Source organism: Cariama cristata, unplaced genomic scaffold, assembly GCF_000690535.1.
Source record: "Cariama cristata isolate BGI_N322 unplaced genomic scaffold, ASM69053v1 scaffold6480, whole genome shotgun sequence".
In the NCBI taxonomy this organism is placed as follows: domain Eukaryota; kingdom Metazoa; phylum Chordata; class Aves; order Cariamiformes; family Cariamidae; genus Cariama; species Cariama cristata.
This window is the reverse complement of record NW_009596285.1, coordinates 10,259-34,696: the sequence shown is the minus strand read 5'-3', so window position 1 is coordinate 34,696 and position 24,438 is coordinate 10,259. Positions and strand designations below refer to the sequence as shown.

The 24,438-nt window shown below is 44.0% G+C and overlaps 1 protein-coding gene across 2 annotated transcripts; it reads left to right on the top strand.

Moving 5' to 3' along the window:
• The first annotated feature begins 1,920 nt into the window (after positions 1-1,920).
• On the top strand, positions 1,921-23,834 carry PLS3 (plastin 3). 2 transcript variants are annotated; one of them, XM_009705270.1, is made up of 16 exons: positions 1,921-2,008; positions 10,033-10,196; positions 12,605-12,734; positions 13,192-13,324; positions 14,607-14,688; positions 15,363-15,528; positions 16,599-16,741; positions 18,074-18,100; positions 18,213-18,308; positions 18,833-19,028; positions 19,682-19,760; positions 20,420-20,534; positions 20,653-20,786; positions 21,683-21,806; positions 22,402-22,526; positions 23,368-23,834. In XM_009705270.1, exons 1-16 carry the CDS (start codon positions 1,942-1,944, stop codon positions 23,498-23,500), a joined length of 1,914 nt encoding a protein of 637 aa, XP_009703572.1. In that variant the 5' UTR covers positions 1,921-1,941; the 3' UTR covers positions 23,501-23,834. The 2 variants fall into 2 exon arrangements, with proteins under 2 accessions (XP_009703572.1, XP_009703580.1); XM_009705278.1 differs by lacking the exon at positions 18,074-18,100.
• The last annotated feature ends 604 nt before the right edge of the window (positions 23,835-24,438 follow it).

Below are 24,438 nucleotides of genomic sequence, written 5' to 3'. Positions count from 1 at the left end.
TCAGGAACAGGAGAATGTCCCAGACTGGGCATCCAGCAAGATGGGCAGTGTTTTTTTTATTCCTGCATCTTGCAAGGACCTGCATGGTGGCATTTCCTTGGTCAACTAGTCTAACTTGTAATCTGCGAAGCAGTATAAAAAAATTTACTATGGTGCCTTTTTGCCTTTTTTTTTTTTACCTCTGTCAGTCTGATGCAGCTTTGCTGCAATTCCTCTCCCTGTCCCATTCTTGCAGTACAAGCCCCATGATGGAGTTGGCTGTCTTGCTGTTGGTGGCTTTTACTGACTGCTAAACATCTTGTTGAGTCCACCGGCAGCTCTGCAGTTGCTGGGAGCTGGGTTCTGATGTGCTTTCCTTCATGTCTCTGCAGTGATGCAAGTGCTTGTTGACTTTCTCTGCTGCTAGCACCTGTCTGAGCTGCTTTCCCAGGCTGCCACACCTGCCTATCCCTCTCATCTCTAACGACTTCGTTCTTTCCAGACCGAGTGAAGTGTTACAGAAAATGAATATTTACAGCTAGAGGCAAACCTGTGTTCTTAAGCAAACAAGTGCTTGTGAAGGCAGCTGGGAGCCTCAGACAAAAGAGTCTTGCTAAGCAAAGCACAGGCATTTGTGAAACTGAGCCTCTTGTCGCTTGAACAAGCCAGCCCGTTCAGCATCTTGCCTTCTGACAGTCTGTAAACCTGAATTCACCCCTCATCCTTTTGCTTACAAAGGAGGAGGCAGCTGTGTCTATTCCCATAGGCAGAGGAGGAACCTTTTATTTCTCAACTTAAAGCGATTGTAGCTAACAAAGTGGGAGCTGGAAAATCTTGGGATGCAAATCTGATTCGAAGTTGCATTGAGCCTGCCCAGATCCTGGTTTTTAAAGACCCTGAGCTAGAGCTAGCATGTGTGCTAGAATGTGCTTATGAGTGCCTATCTTTTTTGTTCATGCACAGGGATTGCCCTGTTTGCATTGTTGATCTCTCTTGGTCATATTGGCCAAAGTGCCAACAGAGCATCTGATGCTGCTGTCACGAATGTCGTGGGAAGGGGACGTGAGCAGGTCACAGGCCTTTTCCCATCCTTGTGGTGATACCTCCTGTCCAGGCTGGCTGGGTGGCACCTAACCAGTGCTTGGAAAGGAGGATTATAGCAGATGCGTGTAGGAACTGTATGCCTCATCCTCTCTGTTTCTTAAACACCAAGCAGATCTGAGCAAAGCGCAGTTTCTGCATGCTCAGGGTTTGAGCGTGGCTTATGCCTGCTGTTCTGCACTGGCTTGTGGTGTTCTTGCCATGCCTTGCTCAGGAGGGTGCAGGGGGTCAGTGACAGTGCAAACAACCTGTTGCTTACATGGCCTCTTGAGAGACTGACTCTGAGGAAATAGGCAGGTGTTTATTTAAACAGTGTTCTTGTAGAAAAGCAGACTATTTCCTTTTTGCAAACAGTATCAGGGACGCTACTTCGTGCAAAAAGACCTTTTTCAGGTACTGTTCAGGATATTTATTATTTCGGTTTGGTAGCTATGTACTCTTGGGGGACAGACAGACAGGCAGAGCATTCAGTATCTCTTGCATTAGTATTTTAAATCTGGATTCTGATTTTGTTCAAAGCTGTGGAAAATCCCTGGAGATATGAGCTTTTCTGACCTACGAACATACTGGTAGCAGGTACCTTAATGTGTGCAGAACAGCATAGCCCATAAAATAAATACCCAGAGCTAAATATTAACAAGGCTAATGGGATTTTTGACTTATTAAGGAGTGCATTTCCCATCTTCTGAGTTTGACACATCTGTTTTCTTAGTGGAAAGACAAACGTGGCTTCGAGAGCTGTAGTGACCTTCGTACTGGTAGTTACTATACTGCTGTTCAAAACTGCATGCATTTGAATGCAGCCTGATTTCACACAGTGTCCTTTTTTTTTTCTCTTTAGGTACTCCCTAAATTCATGAGATGGCCAACACCATGCAAATCTCCAAAGATGAGCTGGAGGAACTCAAGGAGGCCTTTGCCAAAGTTGGTAAGTCACAGTGAGGAGTGCACCTTAGTCCTGTCTGTGGTACATTTGAAATGGATTTATCCCACCCCTGTGAGCAGCAGTGCCAGCGGGATGTGGGCAGTCTGCTGCTGTTATGATCTTCTCCATGCCAAGACGTCCCTTGGCAGCCTTGTTGCTTCTGGCTTGTCACTTCTAGCCAAGAGCACAAAGGAAGGAGCATGGGCAGTCTGGCTGTCAGCGAGCACTGGCAGACAGCCTTGTCCTGTTGCTCCAGGGTGGGCTTTGTTGCTTCTTGATAGCAGAAGAAATAACCAAACAGGTATTGCACGACGTTGGCCCAGGCAGCACTTCAGGGCTTGCACAGTGCTTGGTTCTGATGAAGTTGGTTTTGGCAAATTGGCTGAGCCCTGCAGATGGTAAATGTAGGTGCTACATTTCTGGTTTGTGCAGGTGCATTTGAGGCACCGCGTTTGGTGAGCTTGTAGGCAAAACCTAATTAGTGTCTGTTTACCTGGCCATTATGGAGCAACTTGTGGTGATAATAAAATGCTTTGCGGCTGCAGTGCATGTGTGTTGCCCTTCGGTGGCTTTATTTCTTCTCTCGTTCTCACCTCCCTAACAACCTGCAATGCTCGAGGAGTTGCTCCTCCTGCCTTCCAGCTTTCCCCCTGCTCTGGCATTGCAGAAGCCTCTGGCAGGCTGCTTCGGGAAGCTGAAGCAGGCAGAAAACTGACATCATGGAGAAAATTGTTTTCTGCTGGTTTAGTTTCCTGATATGGCTTACTGGAGGATCAGAGAAATGCCAGGGAGGGGCGGGATGGGAGCTGGGCTGCAGCAGTGTGGACTGAGGTCAGCCTATGCAGCTGGGGAGCCACACCCGGGACTGGCACTGGCCGGGGACGAGTCGTACAAGTGATCAGAGCCCGCGGTTCGTTTTCCTAAGTGGACATCAGCATCACTTGAGCACTGGTTATAAATACAAATTGGTATTTGCCTCGCATTTGTATCAGGTAAACTGCCTTGTAGAGCAGGGTGGCTTTGAAACTCTCGCTTGCTCTAAACTTGCAATCTGCAGAGAGAAATTTGAATTTCAAAGATAACTGATTCTCATGGGGCAGTATTCCTTGTTGGGACTTGAAGCAAGTTGCATTTTAGGTAGTTCCCTCTCCTGTCTTGCTCTTTCCGAGTCTTTTCCAGCAGGTGGAAGTGAGCTGCTGCCGAGGGAGACGAGTGACCATCATGCTTCTTGCTGCCTAAAGTGCCTCTTAATAAGGCTGGGATGCAGGGAGCCCGTTCTGCCCTTGGATAAATTTAAAATGATTGACCTGGCTGTAATGTGGTGCCTTTTTGTCATTAGTGTGGGGGGAAATTTTTGAGATTAGGTTGACTGGCTGCCTTTGCGCTGGAAACATGGAGAAACCCAAGTCAAATCCTGGTCAGTTTTAGGTAACCATCTGATTCTGCTCAGGGGGTGGGTCCCCGCTTGGTTTAAAATTATAAAAGTGGTGTCAAAACTTAGGTATTATTGAGAAGTGTGATAATTAGCCTTGGCATACCCACAAGTGATATGGGATGTGCTAGTCCTTTTCAGCTGCCTTCTGTTTTGTGTGCTTTAGGCATGGTACAGCCCATGGTACAGGATTGCTGTGGGACATGCATGTCAGGAGTGTCTTTAACTCTCTCGTTCCTTTTATTCTTGCCTAGAGAAGCCATATTTGCCCTGGGATGTAGAACTGGTTGCTAATTGGGGACTGACTTTCACTGGGAACTTCTAATGCTATCTCCAGTGAATGTGAAGAAAAGTTGGACTAAGGCTGCTATTTGAAATGAAGCCTTTCTTTCCTCTCTCAGCTACCTGGAAGACTTGGAATGCAGCTGAGAAGCACAGTTATAGCGAAACTCAGCTGGTTGGCTTCTAGGATGTTGTAAAGGAGATGTGCGAAGGAAGAAGCATCTCCAGGGTGATTTCTGCTTAGCAAGATGTGCCCTGCTCCAGTGCATGGCTGCTTGGGCATCCTGGAGACCTGCTCTAACTCTAGCATGGGGCAAGTTGCTGCTCTGGATGTGTAGGGCGATGGAACTTTAGAGATGTGTGCTTGACCAGCTTTTCTGTATGCAGCTGGACTGGATCGAGACATCTGGTGATGCTGGAAGGCAGTGAGGTGTGTTACTATGTACTCTGTCACCACTTGCCTTCCATGCCACTTGAAGGTATCCCCTCTTCCATGCAGCTGGTGTGCTGTTCTCTGACAGCCAGCAAAAGACAAGAGCCCCATAGACCACCTACTGCTTATTAGAAGCAGTCCACGGGTGAGAAACCATGGTTTAAAGTTAACACTAAAGTCAGCTCCAGCTCAGACAAGCAGCTCCCAGCATCCTACAATGAGGTATTTGTATTGGAAGTAATCCAAGTGGTAAACAGCACCATGGGGAAGACAACAGTGGGGAAAAAAGCGTTTTAACATCTGAAAAAAGTAATTAAGTGGGGCATAAGAACTGCCTAGACTTTGAATGACCTGCAGGTTAGTAGGAGAAGAACAAGTTGCTCCAAATCTCAGCTGATCTATGAATTTGTTCTGTAGGTGTCTGTATGTACGTACTTGGTCAAACAGTGGCACTTCATAGGCGAGACATGGCAGAACAAAATCTGCAAACTTGCTCTGTTTATTTGTCTTCCTTCTCCCCATTTCTAATAGCGGAGATAAGCATCTTTTCTGGAAACACAAAGTACTTAAAAATCATAACCCAGCTGAACGCTTTGTTCGCTGCTGCAAGGTGGTAAAACAATGCTCTGAAATGCTAGCTTAAGGCAAATAGGGATCTGTGATCTTGCTAGAGTGTGTCCTGCTGAGCATATATCCTTAAAAGGAAACGTGTGGGTTACTTTCCCCTCTTGCATCCTGTTATTTAAGCTATTTTAAGTACTTGTCGGGAGGAAGCTCAGCCAGAGCTTGAGGCAGCTTTTGGGTTTTGTTTATTGCGGCTTTGCTGCGCCACCTGCATATGGGCAGAAGATGGTGCCGAGCATCCCTGCAGTGACCTTTCCTAGGTTTGGTACGCTGGCGTGCATGCATCTTTCAGTAGAAATAGGAAACTTCAGATGTGCTGTAGTTTCCTTTCCATCAAGCAGATTATAATGAATCCAGGCTGTAGCTTGTCTGTTAAAACAATTTCACTTTCTTCTGTTAGTAATTCCAGGCTGTATGCCGAAGGATTTCATTTGGGGTAGCTTCTATTTTGACAGCCTCTTAGCTGTTGAATGCCGTTTCAGATTTTGTTAGAGAGGGATTTTAGACCACCTTCCGTCTGACGGCTGTCCCTCTTGCAGGACATCCAGCAAGGCACCATATGGTAGGCCTGCAGTAATGCTAAAAATCGTTATGGAACTTACTGGTGCTGCAAAGATGACTACTTTTTTTTTTTAATGCTGCTACTTTGTACATTTGACTGTGATGCCAGAGGGGGAACAGAGACAGCGGGAGTGGTCTCAGGCCTGTGTTTACAGGGCTAAAGGCATTTTGACCTGTTAAGAGAAGAATGAGTCCATATTCCACCACATAGTCAATCAACTCTGCTACCAAGCCAAAACCACGTGCTAGGACATCCGCCAGACTTTAACACTTAAATCTGCCCTTCTGTGGCCAAGAAGCTAAAACTTGAAATGAGAGCATCTTTATTGTGAAACCAGTAACTCGGTGGGGGGTCTTGCAGTTGAACCAACAGACCTGTCTTGCTCGTAAATCTCAGTGTCTGGGACGTAGATGCCCTTTTAATCTATGAAGTAAAGCAGTCATTAATTTTTTTCCCAGGATACTATGGAAGAGTAACTCTTACAGGTGGGTGTTTGGGATGTTGTTAAGAGTTGGAAGAACTTAGGTCCTGAGACCCAAGGGTTTTGAGTGAGTTAAGGTGCATTACTGAACAGTGTGTGTCCTTCACACTTGATTATGTGCTGTCTGTCTGAGCCCAGTGCAGGTGCTGAGAGCCACTGGTGTGAAGTCCCTCCTGATGGGCAGCATCTTTCCTGGTGCCATGCTCCTGAGTCACATGCACTTACGTGCGAGTGTGCATTTCAGATGGCTGTTCGTGCAGCAGAGCTGCCAATTTTATATATATTTTTTTTTCAGTGAGCAGAGGTAAATCTTCTTTGAACTAGGCACACCCAGAGAACTGGGAAGATGCTGCTTTGCAGGGGGGAATGAAACCCTCAAAACGGGCAATGTTGGCCCAGACTGCAGTAAATTCCTGATATCTGCCCTGCACTTAGATTTGATGCTTTCAGGCTGAGATTTGAGGTCTGCTGAGCAAGTGTGGATGGACCAGACAATGGCCTGGGTTAACTCCTCAGTTGCATTTCAGTGTTTTTAAGTTACAGTTTGTGTTCTGCAAGCAGACCAATATAAATGCGAGGCTCGGGATTAATTCCTTGAACTAGGCTGTACTCTTAAAAGACATGCAGGGCCTCATATGTAGAACTGAGCTCTAAACAGGTTTAAGCATCTTTTTACCTGTGCATCCCTCCATTGTATTAGAGATGGGGACTTTGGAGCTTAGTTCCCAGCTGTCTCACCCAACAGGCTTCTGTCTCATGAAATAACGTATATTGTGTTTTTCCCTTTCACTTCTGAATAGGCTCAGACATGGCACATGCAAGCCTGCTTCAGAAACACTTCTGAATGCTTAAGCTAGAAAAGTTGAGGAAGACCTTTACCAAATCCAAATCACACTCATGATCCTATCAAGGATACAATATGTATTTTGAAGTCTTATTTTTCTCTGTCCTTTGCCTACTAACGTTTGGGTAGATGTAAAACTTAGACTTTTTTTTTTTTTAGGTGGTGGTGGATTGATTGGAAGAAGTGATGAACAGGTGTTTCTGGATTTACCTGCTTAATTTGGCAGCATGGCAAAGGATTGTGGTTGGTTCAGTCAAGCACAGGCTAAAGCAATGGGTGTTGGCTGAAGGCATGCTGAGGGGGAAAAGCAAAGTTTTGTTTCAGGTCCATAGGTCCTGGAGATCAGCAAATCCCTTCTTGTCTGATTTTCTTCACTGGCTGTGAGGCAGGGAAAAGATGCATATTGTGAAGTTAGATTTAGTAATAAGAAAACTGTAACAGAAGAAGCTGTGACTTATCTAGAAGGGAAATAGTTTGCTGGTGACATCTTAGGCTGGACTGTTTAATAAAGCTTGCCTTTGTAAGCTTATATTTTTTTGGAATAAAATTCTAAAATTGAAGGCCAGACAGCAGCCTGTTGCTAACATTAATCATTGGCCCAAGCCTCTTTATTTCATCAGCATTATTGTAAACATTGACATTTCATGAAGTAGTTTAATGTATTTATTAATCCACTGGAATTGATGCTGCTCTTTAGTTTGAGACCTAGGGACTGAGGTGTAGGAGGGAGTACAGGTTTGCTCTGTGTTACTTTGGATGTTTGCCACTAAGTATTTGAATTTCACTTTCTTCTCACTTATAAAAACAATTTTAAAATCCCATATCTATCTGGAAAATGAGGAAGGTTGGAGTGGTGATGCGGACATGCTGCTCGCTGGAACATTGCTGTGAAATAAAACCTAAAAACCACCACTAACACCTCATTAAAAGTAAATTGACTTTCAAAATTTGCTAAAAATAATGGACTTCAGAGCTATCCTGATGGTTTTCTTTTATTCTTGAAAGTATCTCCCTTCAAGCATAAATACTGACCCCAGTGGCTGTGGTGTGGGATTCCCTCTTGAACAAAACCAAATACTGGGGCTGACACAGCTCTTCCATTGTGCTGGGAGCATCAGGGGAGCCGGCAGCAGCCTGCAGTCTGTGAGGGCATTTGGGCAGCAGAAGCTGTTGCTTGAGTGGAATTTAACTCGACGGCCTTAGGGAGAGGCTGCTGCCTTATAAATAGCAGAAAAATCCTCCTGTGTGGGATATAGGCAGAACGGTGACTGGGCGAAGCTGAGTGGAGCCGAGTGCCTTGCAGCACAATGCAGTTTTGGCAGCCGACAGTGATGAGCTGCACTCGGCAGTGCTCCGTCACAGCATCGGGGGCTTTGGAGATGGGGGAGAAGTTAACATAGCTGCTTAAGTGCAGAGACTGCTCTTGTTTAGCCTTGAAGGGCTCTGATGATGTCTTCAGTACAGGCACTGTGTCGACTTTGCAGAGCATGTTGTTGAATGACAATTGTAGGAGACTGCCAAATCTCCACCTTCTCAGCCCATCCAGGTATTCCCCACCAGCAGCGGTAATCCAGGATTGGTATCTTCCCGCAGCCACAGCCCTGGGGAGGAGATGGCTGCTCAGACACTGAATTAACTTTCCTGGGCTGTCTGTACCGCTTGCCTACAGCAAAGGGATTTTAACATCACTACTGAGCCGGTAATAGCACAACATGCCCTGAATCCCTGTCTCTCCAAACATGCTGGAGGGTCATGCTTATGTCTTGGGATGTGAATCTGGGCCGTCTGACTGCTTCAAAAGCTCTGGCTGCTCGTGGACCCGACTCTGCTGAAGCCTGGGTACCAGCCATGCTGTGAACCACACTGTCTGCTCATCCTGCTTAGGCTGAGGAAGGAGGCACCCAACCCATGCCTGTTCATGGTGGCAGCAAAATCTCACTTGCCTGAAGAAAGGCAAGGGCTGCTGGATTTGCCCTGTGCAGTTAGTAGATCATAGAATCATATCGTAGAATCATAGAATCTTTATGATTGGAAAAGACCTCAAAGATCATCAAGTCCAACCTTCTACCCAATGCCACCATGCCCACTAAACCATGTCTTGAAGTGCCACGTTTAAATGTTTTTTTAACACCTCCAGGGATGGTGACTCCACCACCTCCCTGGGGAGCCTGTTCCAATGCTTAATGACTCTTACAGTGAAGAAGTTCTTCCTAATATCCAACCTGAACCTCCCCTGGCACAACTTGAGACCGTTTCCTCTTGTCCTATTGCTAGTTACCAGGGAGAAGAGAGTGACCCCCACCTCACTACAACCTCCTTTCAGGTAGTTGTAGAGGGTGATAAGGTCTCCCCTCAGCCTCCTCTTCTCCAGACTAAACACCCCCAGCTCCCTCAGCCGCTCCTCCTAAGACTTGTGCTCCAGGCCCTTCACCAGCTTTGTTGCTCTTCGTTGGACAGTCTCCAGCAGATGTGATGACATCCCCAAAGGGGTTGGGATCTGTCAGTGTGAAAAGCTCCAGATTCACACTAGTTTCTTGTTTTCTTTCTTCCCAAATCTGGTAGGCGATAACGTCTCACTAAGTGTGCAGTGCTGCTGTGGCTTGGTGGTTTACTGTCAAAGCAAACGTCCTTGCAGAGCATTCTTGGGCAGCATTAAAATATCTGGCTGCAACTTTCTGTCAGCGATAAGCGGATAACATCGTTATCAACATGATAAAAAAAATGTAAATGCAGCGCTGACTTAGTGTTTTCAGTTCAGAAAGTAAGACATGCTGTGTTTCATTACCACCTATTTTTAACATGCAAATCCAGCTGCAGTTAGATGTAAAAAGAAATGCTCTGGAGATCATTTATGAAAACGCAGATGCTCTGTTGTGAAACTTTTAGACCTGACTTGGTCATGCGTGCTGAGAGCCATCTTGGTCAGCTGTGTTTCAAAGCTGCTGTTGGCCAAAGCCAGAGGGACCCCGTGGTTTGTGCTGGGACCCTCTCTGAGGGTGCACTATCTGTATTTACTGTGTGCCTTTGATTCCTAGTGTATTCTTGGTGGTGTCCATTGAATAGTGTACTACTTGGGCTTGGTGTTTTTGGTGTGGGCATCCTGCTGTGTGTCGGTGTCCTGCACAGATCCTATTTTCAGCAAAGATGAATGTTCTCTGCAATGTGGCCCCAAAACAGGTATACTGTGATGGGCCATGCTAGGAGATTCCTCCTTACCTCCATGTCTTGTAGACATCCCCAGTGCACAGGTTGCTCTCCGTAAAGCACTTCTGAGCATGGGGGCTGTGTTTCTGCCCCATTGTCTGGGGCTGGTCCTGTCGGGGTACTGGTATGTCTCTAAAACCTTCTCCTGCCCCTTCTCTTCCTCAGATCTCAACAGCAACGGGTTCATCTGTGACTACGAGTTGCACGAGCTCTTCAAGGAAGCCAACCTGCCTCTCCCTGGGTACAAAGTGAGAGAGATCATCCAGAAGCTCATGATTGACAGTGACAAGAATAAAGATGGGAAGATTAGTTTTGAAGAGTTTGTCTATGTAAGTGGTATTTCTGAATTTCCAGCAGCCTGGGGGACCTCTTTTAGACAAAGCTAAGGAAGGGATGGAAGAGCTTGAACCTGGCTTCTCGACCACTTAGCCTAATCCTAGTTTTCTTTCTACAAACTGATCGCTTTTGGGGACTTACCAAGTGAAAATCAGGTTTTTATACAGATGTCTGCAGTCTTTTGTGCTGTCGCTGCCAGCCTTTCAATTTGGACAGAGCAGAAATAGGTTTGTTTTTAAACAAAACCCAAAAAGAATCCACATACTTTTCCTATATGAAAACTTCATTGGAGGCCAAAATACCATTTCCACATGAGGTGACAACTGGAAAAAAGACTTCCAGTTCTCCAAGCTTACAGTATTGACTGGAAGCTACTCAGTTTTTCCAGGCACATAGATGAATGCTTGTTCTCCCAGTGAAGCAGTATAATTTCCTTTCTCAATTTAATGAGACTACAAGTATTTGCTAAAGACTTGAGAAGGTATTTCAAGACACTCTTGGAGATTAGTCCTACATGCTGATCTAGGAATGTTCAGATCCGTTTGTTGCCTTAAAAGGGAAGAACAAGAGTAAGGAGATAGGAGAAGCTGGAGGATGGGTCTAGCCTTCAGCCTTTTTCTGTAGAAATAGGTCAGAATTTTAAATTTTTTATTTTTTATTTTTTTAAGAACACTTCTTCTGACATACTGGTTCAATAGCCATCCCTTCATCCTTTTTATACTCTGATGACAGAATGCTGAAAGAGTAATAAAAATACAGTGCAGTACATTGAGGGAGCTGTCTTCATGTCAACTATTTTTCTTGATATTTTTTAATTTATCTTCACCTTCCATTCCTTAATTATTTTCAGACCCTCTGAACTTTTGAGTTTGGAGCCAACTAGTAAGTTGGAGTTTGTTTGCAGTTTGTGAACGCTTGCATGCTCTGGGTGCATGTTTCAGCTGTTGGTTTGAGCTGGTCCATAACTCTGTAACTTTGCACCAGGAAGGAAGAAATGGATCTCTTCTGTTACATTTGAGTGGTACCTATGATTGAGTAAACATGAAATCTCTTACGGGCTACTAAGCTATACAGTAGAAGCGATGGTTGGTTGTAGGATTTTTGCAAACATAACTGTTGCTGTTTTCTAACTCTGAGCACTTTGGCTGGGTTTTATGGTACAAAGGATGACATGAACTGACTTGAGATTGGGGCCAAGTGACTTAGTGGTACCTCAGCATTAAAGCATGTGCTTTCAGAGAATGTACACAATACTAGTAATTAGCCCAGCAAATTTTAAAATAAATCTGTATGAAAATCCTTATGTTTAAAACCAACCAACCAGAAAACCCAAAACTTTTAGGCTTTTGAGTCTTCACTCAGCTCTACCTGATCACTGGGGTGAGCAGAACCTCAGGAGATGGTTTAACTGCTGCATCGTCATCTAGACTTGCCGCCTTCCCTGTGCTTAAGAGACGGGGAAGATAAGGTGTGACAGCCAGCAGGCTGGCCCTGTGGTGACATCTCTGCAGCCAGGTGGGAAAGTCCTCTCCTCTCTTTTTAACAGAATCACTTTATTGTTCTGCTTTACAGTGGTGTTTCATTGCCTTATTCTGAGTGGTGTTTAGAGAACTTGCATACGTTTCATTTGTGTTTTCAGTGTGGTTGAAACTAATTTGTTTAAGTTTTGAGGGAGTTACAATGGGCTTTCAAGCCATTGAATGTATTTTTTTCCTAATAGTTGCTCAGTTCTGTAGGACCTCAGGGCCACTAATAGTAAGATACAACTGCACAAATGGCACATGTAATCTTTCTGCACTAAAGCATCTCTTCTGTCCTCAAATGTGAGGGTGTTTTGTCAGTTAGCCCAAGCCTGCTGTTGGGGGCGGAGGAATCATTACCTGGAGCACTTATTGTTACATGTTACTGCAGATTTGACTGTTATACACTTAAAGAGAGTTGTTTCTTAGGTTGTGGACAAAGTCTTTTGTGTGAACTAAAGTCACAGTCACACGAGCATCTGGCTTGCGCAGAAGGGTTAAGATTGCACAACAGCTTTCTCAACTTTGGCCCTGTGGAAACTGCTGCATGTGTACCTGCTCTCAGATTGCAAAGGTTTCACTTTTTTTTCTCTCATGGTCGCTTGAAATCTACTTGTAGAAAAGGTAAATGTATGTGAGGTACTTCATGCCTAATGCTTCTGTTTCTGTAGGCACTTGCAATACGTATTTCAGAGAGTGGGACCATTCTCTGCCCACTCTCCATGTTAAATTTAATACCACTACACCCTTGCTGGGCCCTTCACGTTTGCTGATTTTACTACAAAGTTTGTTCTAAAGCTGAGAAGAAATAGCTTCTTCTGTAGTCCTTTCATTTTATGAAGCCAAGTTTTTCTTGTCTAACAGCACACTTTAAATTGTAGATTTTCCAAGAGGTGAAAAGCAGCGATATCGCTAAAACATTCAGAAAAGCAATTAACAGGAAGGAAGGAATTTGTGCGATCGGGGGGACCTCGGAGCTCTCCAGTGAGGGGACGCAGCACTCCTACTCAGGTATCGCTCTGCCTTTCAGCTCCTTTCTTGGGTGAGTGGAGGCTGTACGCCAAAAATAATAGATTTCTACTGCCCTACCATGTGCTGTGCTTTTGTTCTCTGATAGCTGAATGATCTCATGTCAAGGTGAGAGTGGGACAGAATTAGAGGGTAGTGCAAGATTAGCAGTGTGTAAATTAAATGTGTGCTTATTTGTTTTGTTAACTGTGCTTGCTGTTGAAGTCCTTATGTCACACTTGAATATAAATAAAGTTGTTGAGTAATGAGTAAATAACAGGAATATTTTGGTAATTGGAAGTGAAAGTCATATGTCTTTAAACTTTCTGTGACTGATAAAATAATGTGGTAACGATAGTGGGGTTTTTATTTCCCTGGGCTATTGTACACTGATTCTTTTGGGAAAATCTTTGCTATGTTATGAAGAAGCCTGTATTAAATTTACAATTGGTTATCTTAGAGGAAGAAAAATATGCCTTTGTAAACTGGATAAACAAAGCCCTGGAAAATGATCCCGACTGTAGGCACGTTATTCCAATGAACCCAAATACAGATGACCTGTTCAAAGCTGTGGGAGATGGGATTGTGCTATGGTAAGTCATGATGGCTTCTGAATTAAAAAATAACTTCCCAAAACTGTAGTTAGGGGAATTTTCGTCCTATTCTAGGCTGATTTTGTGACTTGTGTGTGTGCATAATGTTTTGCCTATATAAAAAGGCACTCAGTCACCCAGGCTTTCATTGTCATTGCGTGATGCTTCAGCTTTGATACTAACTTCACAAGCTGGTATTTTTGTCTAGTGTTTTTGTCTGGGCTTGAGACTGAGTTTGCTGAAGGGGAGAAGGTACCTTGCGAGAGCAGAAGTCATCCTGGTGCAAACTCAGGCTGATGCTAGGTAGGTTGGAGGAGGGCAGATGTGTTAAATAGCCCATTTTCTTGGATGTTTAGACAAATGGGAATGTTAGTGACCCTATGAATTAATCCAAAATGGATTTTCTGTGAATACTCTTGTTGCTTTTGATAATAGCTGCCCTAAGTTAGTAGAGTAACTTATTTTGCTGCATGCTGAAAACGGGAGGCACTCAGGGCTGCTAAACACCAGTTGCCTTTGATGTTTGGGGTTGCTTTTGGTTTTGTAGTTTTGGTTTGTTTTATAAATGTAAGCGAATTACTATAGTGGAGAACTGGATCAGCCTGGAATTTCAGTAACTCTGTATCAATATGCAAAAGACGTTTAGTGGGCTGCCCATTGCCTTTCATTTATTTTTTCCTTCTTTTTTCTTTAGCTTGTGACTTTAAAAAAAATATTTATTTATTTTTGTCCCCCAATTTCAAGTTATTCAGGTCTTCAGGCGAAGACTGAACTGAGTAGGAAGTAGTTCATAGTGAAAACTTCCCATGTTTGCTATTGACTAAAAATTCATTGTGCTCACATGCTCCCCGCTGAGCTCTCAAAGTGTCTGTGCTTTTTTGGGGGCAGTTTTTCCTTGCCAGCAGTAGTACACCTTTACAATAGGAGTAAGCGCGTAGTCTTACTAGAATCTGCAGTGAATATCAACACAGCAATGAGTCTTTGCTAGTTCAGTGACTGCGCTCTGAATAATTCATGTGCTCTTTTTGCTCCAGCAGCTGAGATCAGTAGTGGCCAGTAACATGTTTAAAGTTTCAGGCTTGGCTATTAATTACAAATACATTCTTGATAACATAAATATTAATTTCTGATTTACACAACCTTGATTTTAAGAAAAAAAAAATACACAAAACCAATCAGACATAAGGAAATGTACTGTGGTGAGTATCGTAACAGTGCACTGAGTTTTGTTGAGATTAAATGCTAAATGTTGTCCAAATATCACTATTTTTCCTCCTACCAGCAAAATGATCAATCTTTCTGTTCCGGACACAATTGATGAAAGAGCAATTAACAAGAAGAAACTCACACCATTTATAATTCAGGTATAATACATTTCTATATTTTTGCTGAAATTATTATTCAGATAGAACTAAAGAAAACAGCGTGGTGGCTCGAGGCATTATTGTGGAACTCTGGAAAAGAGTGATTTTTTTATAACTTGCATTTAATTATTAAAGGCAGTTTTGTACCGCGCATAATTGACAATGCCGTGAGTACAGTTGAAAAGACAAAAATGCTGACTTAATGACAAAATGGGTAAAATAGCTGAAATGCTGTGTGCATCTGATATTGCTGTGGTGATTATATACAGCGCTATCTTTTTAAAACAATGTGGTTATTGGCATTGACTATCTATGCATCATTCCATAGTACGGCAGGTTGTTTCTGCGAGGATGCCTGCGCGTGTGTGTGCATATAACTTAACACTTCTCTAGCCTTGTTCTTGCTGACACCACTAGATGCGACTAACTCAGAGGCTGAAACTAAATACCAGAGGCTGAAATTAAACCCTGGTGCCTAGATCAGTTCTTATTGATTCAGCCTGCTGCCACCGCAGCTCCGTTAAAACTTCAGCTGGAGAGCGGCCGGGAGCATTTCCTCCAAGCTGCTGGTGTTGGAGCAAGGACAAGGGGGAAGTCTCTGCTCTGCTGGTGCTGGATGAAAGGCAAAGCAGCATCTCCCCTGGCTGGCTCTCACTCGGCTGTACTGTTTGCAGGAGAACTTGAACCTGGCGTTGAATTCTGCATCTGCCATCGGGTGTCATGTTGTCAATATTGGCGCAGAGGACTTGAGGGAAGGGAAACCCCACCTGGTCCTTGGACTTCTCTGGCAGATCATTAAGATCGGCTTGTTCGCCGACATTGAGCTCAGCAGAAATGAAGGTAAATGAAAAACTAGAAGTGATTACTTCTAAAGCATGAACGCTGCATTGCTTGCCTGTCGTCTCCTGCCCCGTTGCTGCCTCTTCCCTCCCCTCCGCTGAAAGAGGGGTACTCACCTTCGGGTTCTTAAGGGTGTGTGCCAAGCTGAGTGCTCTCCAGCCTGTTTATAGCTGTGAAGAAGGTTCAGACGGGTGGGTTGTACCATCCTGGTAACGTGTGTCAGCCTTGGCTGAACCCAAGTCTGTAAGTCAAGATGTGTCTTGGCTCACGCCTTGTGGTGAGAACAAGCGCAGTGCGTTGTAATACCTCGGGCTGGGCAGGCTCTCCCGGTGCGCTTCGACCGTAGGTGCGTAACGGTGTTCAAAAGTGGAAAAAGCTGTTTGTATCCTTTTAGGATATCCTTGTTACTGTCAGTGGTGCAGCTGAGCTCTCGCTTCATTCTTGGTGATGGGAGAGTGGTGCTGCAGCTCTGCCCCTGTGCTGGATTGGTCCTGCATAACAGCCTCCAAATTTTAAACTTTTCAAATCATTCAAAGAGCTCTGCTATTCCTGCACGAGCTATCAGAACACCCAGATGGATGGAGGGGCTTCAGTGTCTTTTATTTAAAGATCCCAATTGTGAAGTGGTAACATTGTTTGGCTTAGACTGAAAATTCATGGCAAGGGAAGCACTGGCCAGCTGAAAGGGTGCTTATCTCGGCTCCTCTGGCTTTTTTTAACAGTGCATATGAAACTGCTTGGAAGCACTTTTTGGTTGAGATAGGAGTACATTTACATTTAGCTTACTGTCATCAGTTTAAAAGACAGCATGTAAAATCCAGAGAATTTTGTTATACAAGAAAATGGAAAATGTTTTTTTACATACAGTTTTCTAGATCATTCATACTCTTCTCTGTGTAACAACCAACTCGGGAAAACTCCACTAATACCCAGATTTTTTGACTTAATCAGTAGTTGTAGTTGGTATTCTCCCCACCTTCTCTGCAGATGTTGCTGCATCTCTAATTCTGGCATGCAGGTTTGTCTCTTGAAAACTCCTTCCTTCCCCTCACAAGCATTTTTTTTTCTAGCACTGGCTGCCTTACTTCGTGACGGTGAAAATCTGGAGGACCTTATGAAACTATCCCCAGAAGAACTGCTCTTAAGATGGGCCAACTTCCACTTGGAAAACGCAGGCTGGCACAAAATCAATAACTTCAGCTCGGATATCAAGGTACTGAGAGCTCTCCTGGCCTGCATGTGCCTGGGAAAAGGCTGGGAGCTGGCCAGGGACGTGTTTGCCTGTGTAAATGAGGCCCTTCATCTGCAGGCAGGACCGTTCCTAACCTTAATACACTGATTGGGCTTAACGGGGGTTTTACGGATGGTATACTTAAGGTATCACAGTGCTGTTCTGTCTTGCCATGAGTTCGAGCCCAGTGTTGAACTGTCAGAGAGTTTCTTCCAGTGCTAGTGGGATCCAACTGCAAAGTTGTTGTATGTTTTAATCAAGTAGGAAATGTATTACTCATGTGTTTTCAAATGTTCTTAATCCATCTTTTTTGATGGAAATAATTTTTCAAGGGCATGCAACTCACTCAGGGTGAAATGCTTAACTGCAATCCCTGAAGAGCCTGACTTCCATATACCCTTGGCAAGTGATGGCACGTCATCCAGAACGTCATGGACTGGAGAGAGGAAAGGAAACAAGACCCCTCATTCTCTCCACTGGTCTGAGCAGAAATGGGAGCAGGGAGTCCTACAGCTGTTTTTCAGCTGTGAGGGAGTGGCTTTTTTTCTCTCAGCAGTAGTGAGAAATGAAAGGTGGTGACTCCTGGTCAGTGTGGGGTTTTTGGACACTGATCTTGGCACGTTTCTGGAGTTTATTCACAAGGCCAGCAGTTTTGAGGAGGAGAAAGAAGGCTGAAGTGGATTCCAGGTTAAAGGACTGTTGGGGTGGAAAAAATAAAATTGATAATTGAAATGCATGGGGAGCCCAGAGTTCCTCTCTGTGTGTGCATGCATGGTCACTCTTATTTCCAACTTCAGAAATACTTACAGCTTTGCTGATAGCTGTTGGCTTGACTGGTGGAACCCATAGGCTGCCAGGATATGCTAAGGTCCTTCTTGGTTCTGAGAACTAAAAGAACTTGTAGTTGATAAATAATTACTGCAGCTGTTTACTTCTCCTAGTTTGTGACCATCCTTGGCTTCTCTCCTTTAAACTATTGTAGCTAATGGGCAGGCACAGGAGAAAACATTCAGACTTCTTATAATCAGCTTTTTGCCTGGACTCCATCTTCACTGAGCCATTTTCATTGTTGCTGTAGCAGTAGGAATGACTACCTTGTTTAGGGGGGTTAGGGCCGCCTTGGGGCATCTGGCTGTGGGGGTCACGAGAGTGAGCAGCACGGGGTCACTGCCTCCTCCATCCATAGGATGCTTGCAGCAAAGACAGCTTTCAAACAGTTAAACCCCATAATTTTAATCTTAAATATTTCTAACCTTTTCCCTTTCTGTTTCTTTTTCTGCTGCCTGGATTTCTGCCATTATACTCTCTTTTAAGCTTACAGAGTTTGGTAATTCAGTAAAGGTACATAAGTGAATTATGCACAGTGACTTGTTAAAGATGAGCCTGAAATGAGTTGTTATGGTGTATTCACTGCTGTGCGGGAGACCTGAATTTTCTTTTTCATCCATTTCAGGATTCCAGAGCTTATTTCCACCTCCTCAATCAAATTGCACCTAAAGGGCAGAAAGAAGGAGAGCCTCAGATTGATATAAACATGTCGGGTTTCAACGTAAGTATTCAGGCTGTTGTGTCCTCGTGCTGTACAGTCGTGAGCTACTTGTACCCTGTAATTGCCCCTTGACATCTAGGTAACCTGGTGTCTTAATTTCTGGAGCATGTAAATTGTCACTGGGTATGTGCACACCTCAGGTATTTGCTAAATGAGTGGTTGTTGCAGGCCTGATCACTACCTGCCAATTAACATATATAATTGAGGAATCACTTGTGGTTTTGCTCCATTTGAGAGCATGCTGATTTCTGCTTTTGAACCACCAAATTCAAAAAGCATAAAAGTTGGAAAGCGTATAAGCTTGGAAAGCACCATGCTAGGAAAAATACCAAGACAAACCGGGACAATTACATCCACAGCAGTAGGGATTAGTGTGCACACCATCCCTTTGTTTGATTAGTAACTGGTGCCTAACGAAGGCGAGTGGAGTTGTGACATTGCCCCAAGTAGCAGCCAGGAGCTTCCCATCTGCTTTGTAGCCCGATCTCTTCCATGACAGCTCTTGTCCATTGCATTCCCATCAGGAGAAGGATGACTTGCGGAGAGCAGAGTACATGCTTCAGCAGGCAGATCGGCTTGGCTGCCGGCAGTTCGTCACGCCAGCTGATGTGGTCAGTGGCAATCCCAAACTGAACCTGGCCTTTGTTGCCAACCTGTTCAACAAGTACCCAGCACTTACCAAGCCTGAAAACCAGGACATCGACTGGACCCTACTGGAAGGTGATGGCCGTATCAGTCACAAAATTAGCAGGAGGGAAATATCTAAAGTAAACACTTGTGTCATAAGAGGCTGTGCCCAGCGGCAGTATCTCCATTGAAGTAACACCTATGATTTGAGGCTTCAGTGCTGCAGTGGTTGTTTACTCGTTTGGGGCAGATGAGAAGGGTACTTGACAGCCTGTTCAGCTGCTCTGACCCTGATGTGGAGCCTAAACCTGTAGGAGCTCTGCCAGCAGCCTGTCAGTCCCCGTGCCAGGGCTGGGAAGTTGATGGTCAGGAGCACCTCAGTAATGCAAGGAGACATTCATGGGAGCACTAATTGATGGCAGAACTGGAATTAGGGCCTTGGCTGCCTGGCTTCCAGATAGCGGTTAGCTCACACCTGTGTGAAACATCTTCCTGCTACTTTTTCTTGCAGAAAGTGAAAAAGGCATACTCTTCTGAGGCCTGGAGAAATCAAACTGATATCCAAAACTAGATATCAAGGCAACCCTCTTCCTTTGAAAAAATTATAGTAGATAAAATACCCTTTTTCTTCTCAGAAACTTTATCAATGAGCTATGCTGCTCAAAGCTCCCTGCCTTGCAAGGTGGAAAACACCTCACAGCTTTGAACTTGCAGAAGTTGCATTGAACCTGTTATCTCTCATCTAGGAGAGACGCGTGAGGAACGGACCTTCCGCAACTGGATGAACTCCCTTGGTGTGAACCCCCATGTAAATCACCTCTACGGGTAAGTGTTAGGCTCTTGGGAGACACCCAGCTAGATCAGACTGGAGATGTGCCCACACCAGTGTCCTGTTGCCTGCAGTGTCGAGCAAAGAGCTTGAGAAAGAGTGATGGTAGGGAATGGGAGATGCTCGCTGTACGCACCCTGCAGGCTATAGCTTAGGGATTTCTGAGCCAACGCTTGACACACCAGCGATTGGCTTTAAGGGCTGAAGACAGTTTGTTTATTTTCCTCTATCTTGTGTAAACTGGTACCCTGAGATCCCAATACATTTAGATCTGCTTGAGCAACTGGAACTAAGTTCCCTGCCACCTAATTTTAGGCCTTAACCAAGACATTATAGTTAGGAGGCAAGACACTCTGGGTCCCTGTAGTCAGTGGAGAGAGGTGTCTGGCTACCTTTGGATTTTATGTAGCAAAATTCTTCTCTGGATCTGTTGCTGATTACCATGCTAAAACCTGCTTTAGCTCAGCAGCTAGCTGATGTTAAGCACGGAGCGTTTTTGCTGCCCTGAAAACTACAAAATGGTTTGAATTTTTTTCTTTTTAGGGTTGTTGAAATTGGAACAACCTGTAAAAAGTAGTAATTATTCATGATGTGACAAAGTCAGAGTGCGTTTAAATCTTGAAACATTAGGGTTAATCAATGTTTTCCACTTTAGCGACCTCCAAGATGCACTGGTAATACTACAGTTATATGAAAAGATCAAAGTTCCTGTTGACTGGAATAAGGTTAACAAGCCTCCGTACCCTAAGCTTGGAGCAAATATGAAAAAGGTACGCATTTAAAAAAACTTTAAGAGAAGCCATGGACACTGAAAATTTCTATTTGAGGCTTCCAGTCAAGCGAGTGTATTTGTGAGTGACTTTCTCTTTAACCTCTTTTCCTGTGTAGCTAGAAAACTGTAACTACGCTGTAGACTTGGGAAAGCATCCAGCTAAATTCTCCCTGGTTGGTATCGGAGGACAGGATCTGAATGACGGAAACCCAACGCTGACACTAGCCTTAGTCTGGCAGTTGATGAGAAGGTAGGACCCGTCTCAAACATGTAAAACTTGTGAATGAAGTACAGAGTTTGGGAAGTCTTTTGTCACGAGAGCACTGCAGCACTGGAACAGGTCACTCGGAAAGATCGTAAAACCTCTGTCCTTGGGGGGTTTCTGAGACACAGCTGGACAAAACTATGGCAGAGCTGATCCTGCTGCACGTGAGAGGCTGGAGCAGAGACCTCCAGAGAACCTGCTGGTGGGTCTGTGAACGTCCTGCTGACCAGAATCACCTCTCTCTCGCCTGCTCAAGTCTGGTCCGCATGCAGAAACCCTAAGCAGGAACATTCACACAACTTTTATGTTCTAATTTTTAACTGGAGATTGAGAGAAACATTCCGGGGCTGCTTTATAGCCCTCTTCTGCATTGGAATGGGGGGAAAGGAGAAACTTAATAACAGAAAAAGTTCGTCGTCCTTTTTCTTACCTACTTCTGAAGAATTCTAAGATGATGCAAATCTATAATATATATCTGCAAAATAGCTGCACAGTAACGCCATATTTGGCATTAGATGTCAGAATGCTAACTCGTGAGTTGATCCACACCTTTTAGGTAATGTGTTACCCCTATGGGGCAAACGGTCAATAGTGAAACAGTCTAACAAGCGTCTTGAGCCCAGGCAGTTTTGTGAGCTCATGTTAAAGGACCTGAAAGACTAGAAAGACTAAATGCTTTAACAGAAATTACACTTCAGATAAGACAGATGATTCTTCCTTTATACCAAAGGAGTTAAAAATTTTAAAAAGAGAAAAAGCAGAGCTGAGACTATGTGAAGACTTTCCAAGCTGCCTTGGGCTCACATTACATCCTGGCTGCACGCTCACCAGGGCTTTGTCTGCACTCCATGCCTAATCTTGTTCTCTCTGCTGGTTCTCAGGTACACACTGAATGTCCTCGAGGACCTGGGTGATGGTCAGAAAGCTAACGATGACATTATAGTCAGCTGGGTAAACCAGACCCTGAAAGAAGCTGGCAAGTCCACCTCCATCCAGAACTTCAAGGTGCAGGTTCCCCTCTTGCAACCAAAAGGAGAGGGGTACCCAAAAAGTATTTCTTGGCTGGAGGAACAGCAGGGGAATCTTAGAAAGGGGTTTAAACAGGACAGAATTCGGTCTGTGCTGGGAACAAAGTGGCTTCAAGCTACTGGAGAGGAGACTTTTTAGGACTGCCCGTGATGGGGAATAGTAGTGGGGGAAGAGAGCTGATGGGGTGGCAAAGGAAGGGGAGGGGTGGTCAGGCTCTGGGGCTGAGATGCTGGCAAGCATAGGGGCTGGAGCTGGCGAGCATTTGTACGTCAGTGTTGTCCCTTGGTGTCTGGTCAGCAGGGCAGACCTGCTGCCTGCACATCAGGTACTGCTTCATATTTTCAGAGCATTTGCAGTAAATTGGAGTAATGATCTTGTACTGTTACCAAACAAGAAGCAGCAGTTTGGTTTTCCCTCTGGTCTCACTGGGAATAATCACAAACCCTGCTGCTTTGAGATAACTTGTTTAAAGCTTGTTTTGTTGCACGTTGCAGAGCAGCTGAATTGAGGTGAGAAGTTTGCTGTAAGGATTAGACATTCATCTTTACTTATCTGTCGCTGTATTGTCTAGGACAAGACTATCAGCACGAGCCTGGCAGTTGTGGATTTAATTGATGCTATACAGCCTGGTTGTATCAACTATGATCTCGTAAAGACTGGTCATCTATCGGAAGATGACAAACAGAATAATGCTAAGTAAGTTTGCTATCTTAAAAGCTGTTTTGTATTGAAAGAGTGCACTTTCTATGTGCTGACCTCAAGCTACAAGTGTTTTTACCACCATTTATTACTGTGGTTTTCAGTCTCAAATTTTAACACTATACCTTTGAGACAGGCAGCACTTCTTGAAATGTGATTGCTGTCCTTGCCCATAACGCTGGAGGGAGTAGTTGACTGGACTCTCTTGCTTGTTGAGAGAAACGCAGAACAGTCCAAGCAGTTCTTAGCAATGATATTTTGTTTCTCACCTGTTTGTTCAGGCATATGAAGTGCTCAGCTGGTGGCTCAGGGTTTTGAAATTGAACCTTTGTACGTCTCATGTCTCGTTGAATCATCATAGGTTGTCAAGTTTAAAGTATGCCTATTAAAACATGCCTTTGAAATGTGTGTTCTGTGACTGTTCTGCAGTGGCAGAATGACAGCAAAATTTCTTGCGGATAATAGTCTTGCTTGATTATTCTTAAAGAGCAAACAGAAGGGGAAATGTAAATGTTAGCTGATTAATCCTTGGTTATACATGCTATCTGTTGGACCTGACAAATATTAATTACAGTTTTTTTTAACTGTTGGTAACGTGGACTTGACATTCCAAGGTCAATTTGCTCATTAAAGAGACTTTCCTCTACTGTGGAAAAGGAATACAGTAAAAGATAAAAAAACATAAAGCAAACAGATGTGGTGTGATTGGACTATTGCACATCTTGAATCTTAATAAAGAGAATTTTAGGTGAAATTGTGTTGGATAGGGCAGGAGCTGACTTGTCATTTATTGGTAGCAGTCTCAGTGCTGACCCACTCATCTTTCCGTGGTGAATAGGTATGCTGTGTCCATGGCAAGAAGAATTGGTGCCAGAGTTTATGCTCTTCCAGAAGATCTTGTGGAGGTGAAACCGAAGATGGTCATGACCGTGTTTGCGTGCTTGATGGGCAGAGGAATGAAGCGAGTATAAAGGATTGGTCCATGTAAAGAAAAAACAACCAAACATGCAACAAAAACCCAAACTGCCACCATGGGTGCATGAGTAGCAGATGAGCTGTGACCATGTTCAAATGCTGTTGGCCTAGGAACTGTTGAAGTTCAAAGGACTTTGTTTTGCTTGGCAAGACAAACTCTTATCAAAATTCTCAGGGAGAGGAGTTTTAACCAACAGATGTGCTCTTTTCCCAAAGGAAAGTTTAAGTTATCAAGAGCTCACAGAAATGCATTCATAACAGACCTGCATCTTGCGATACTGCTCAGGAGGTGTTTTTACTCCGTTATTTCTCAGATACTTGGTGCGTGGTGTTTTTTATGCCCGAGGGCTATAAGGTGGTTGGTATGAGTTGTAATGGAAACAAAACTTAATTTCTGTCTGCAATCCAGTTTAATTTCTATCATATGGTCCAAGCATATTTTAGGTTTGACGACTTCCTTCACTTTGCAAGTAAAACTACAGTACAAGTTGGGACCTGCAGGCCAGCTCACAATGCTAAATGAGAAATGTGTAATTAGGAAGATGGATCTTCCTCTGGTATTTTCTGTACGTGGTGCTTTTTTATACATCTATTTTGATTACTTTACAAATAAAGCATAGCAGTTTTTTCTCTTGCTGCTTAAAAAAAGGTTTTTCTTGTTATTTTGTTTGGATTTTTTTTAAAGTTATACTATATATGAGAATACCACCATCCTTGGACCTCTTGCAGTAACATATGATACCATATTGCTGATGGCACGGTTAAACCTGAGAATGGAAGTGAATGCATTTTTGTATGCATCTTGGTTCAGTTCTGTGCACCTAGAAAATAATTTTTACAAAAATCTGCATGAAAACTATAACTTTTTTATTTAAAATGCTGTTGGATATAAAACCATACTACATTGTGGGGAGGTTTTATGCAGGGAAGAGGC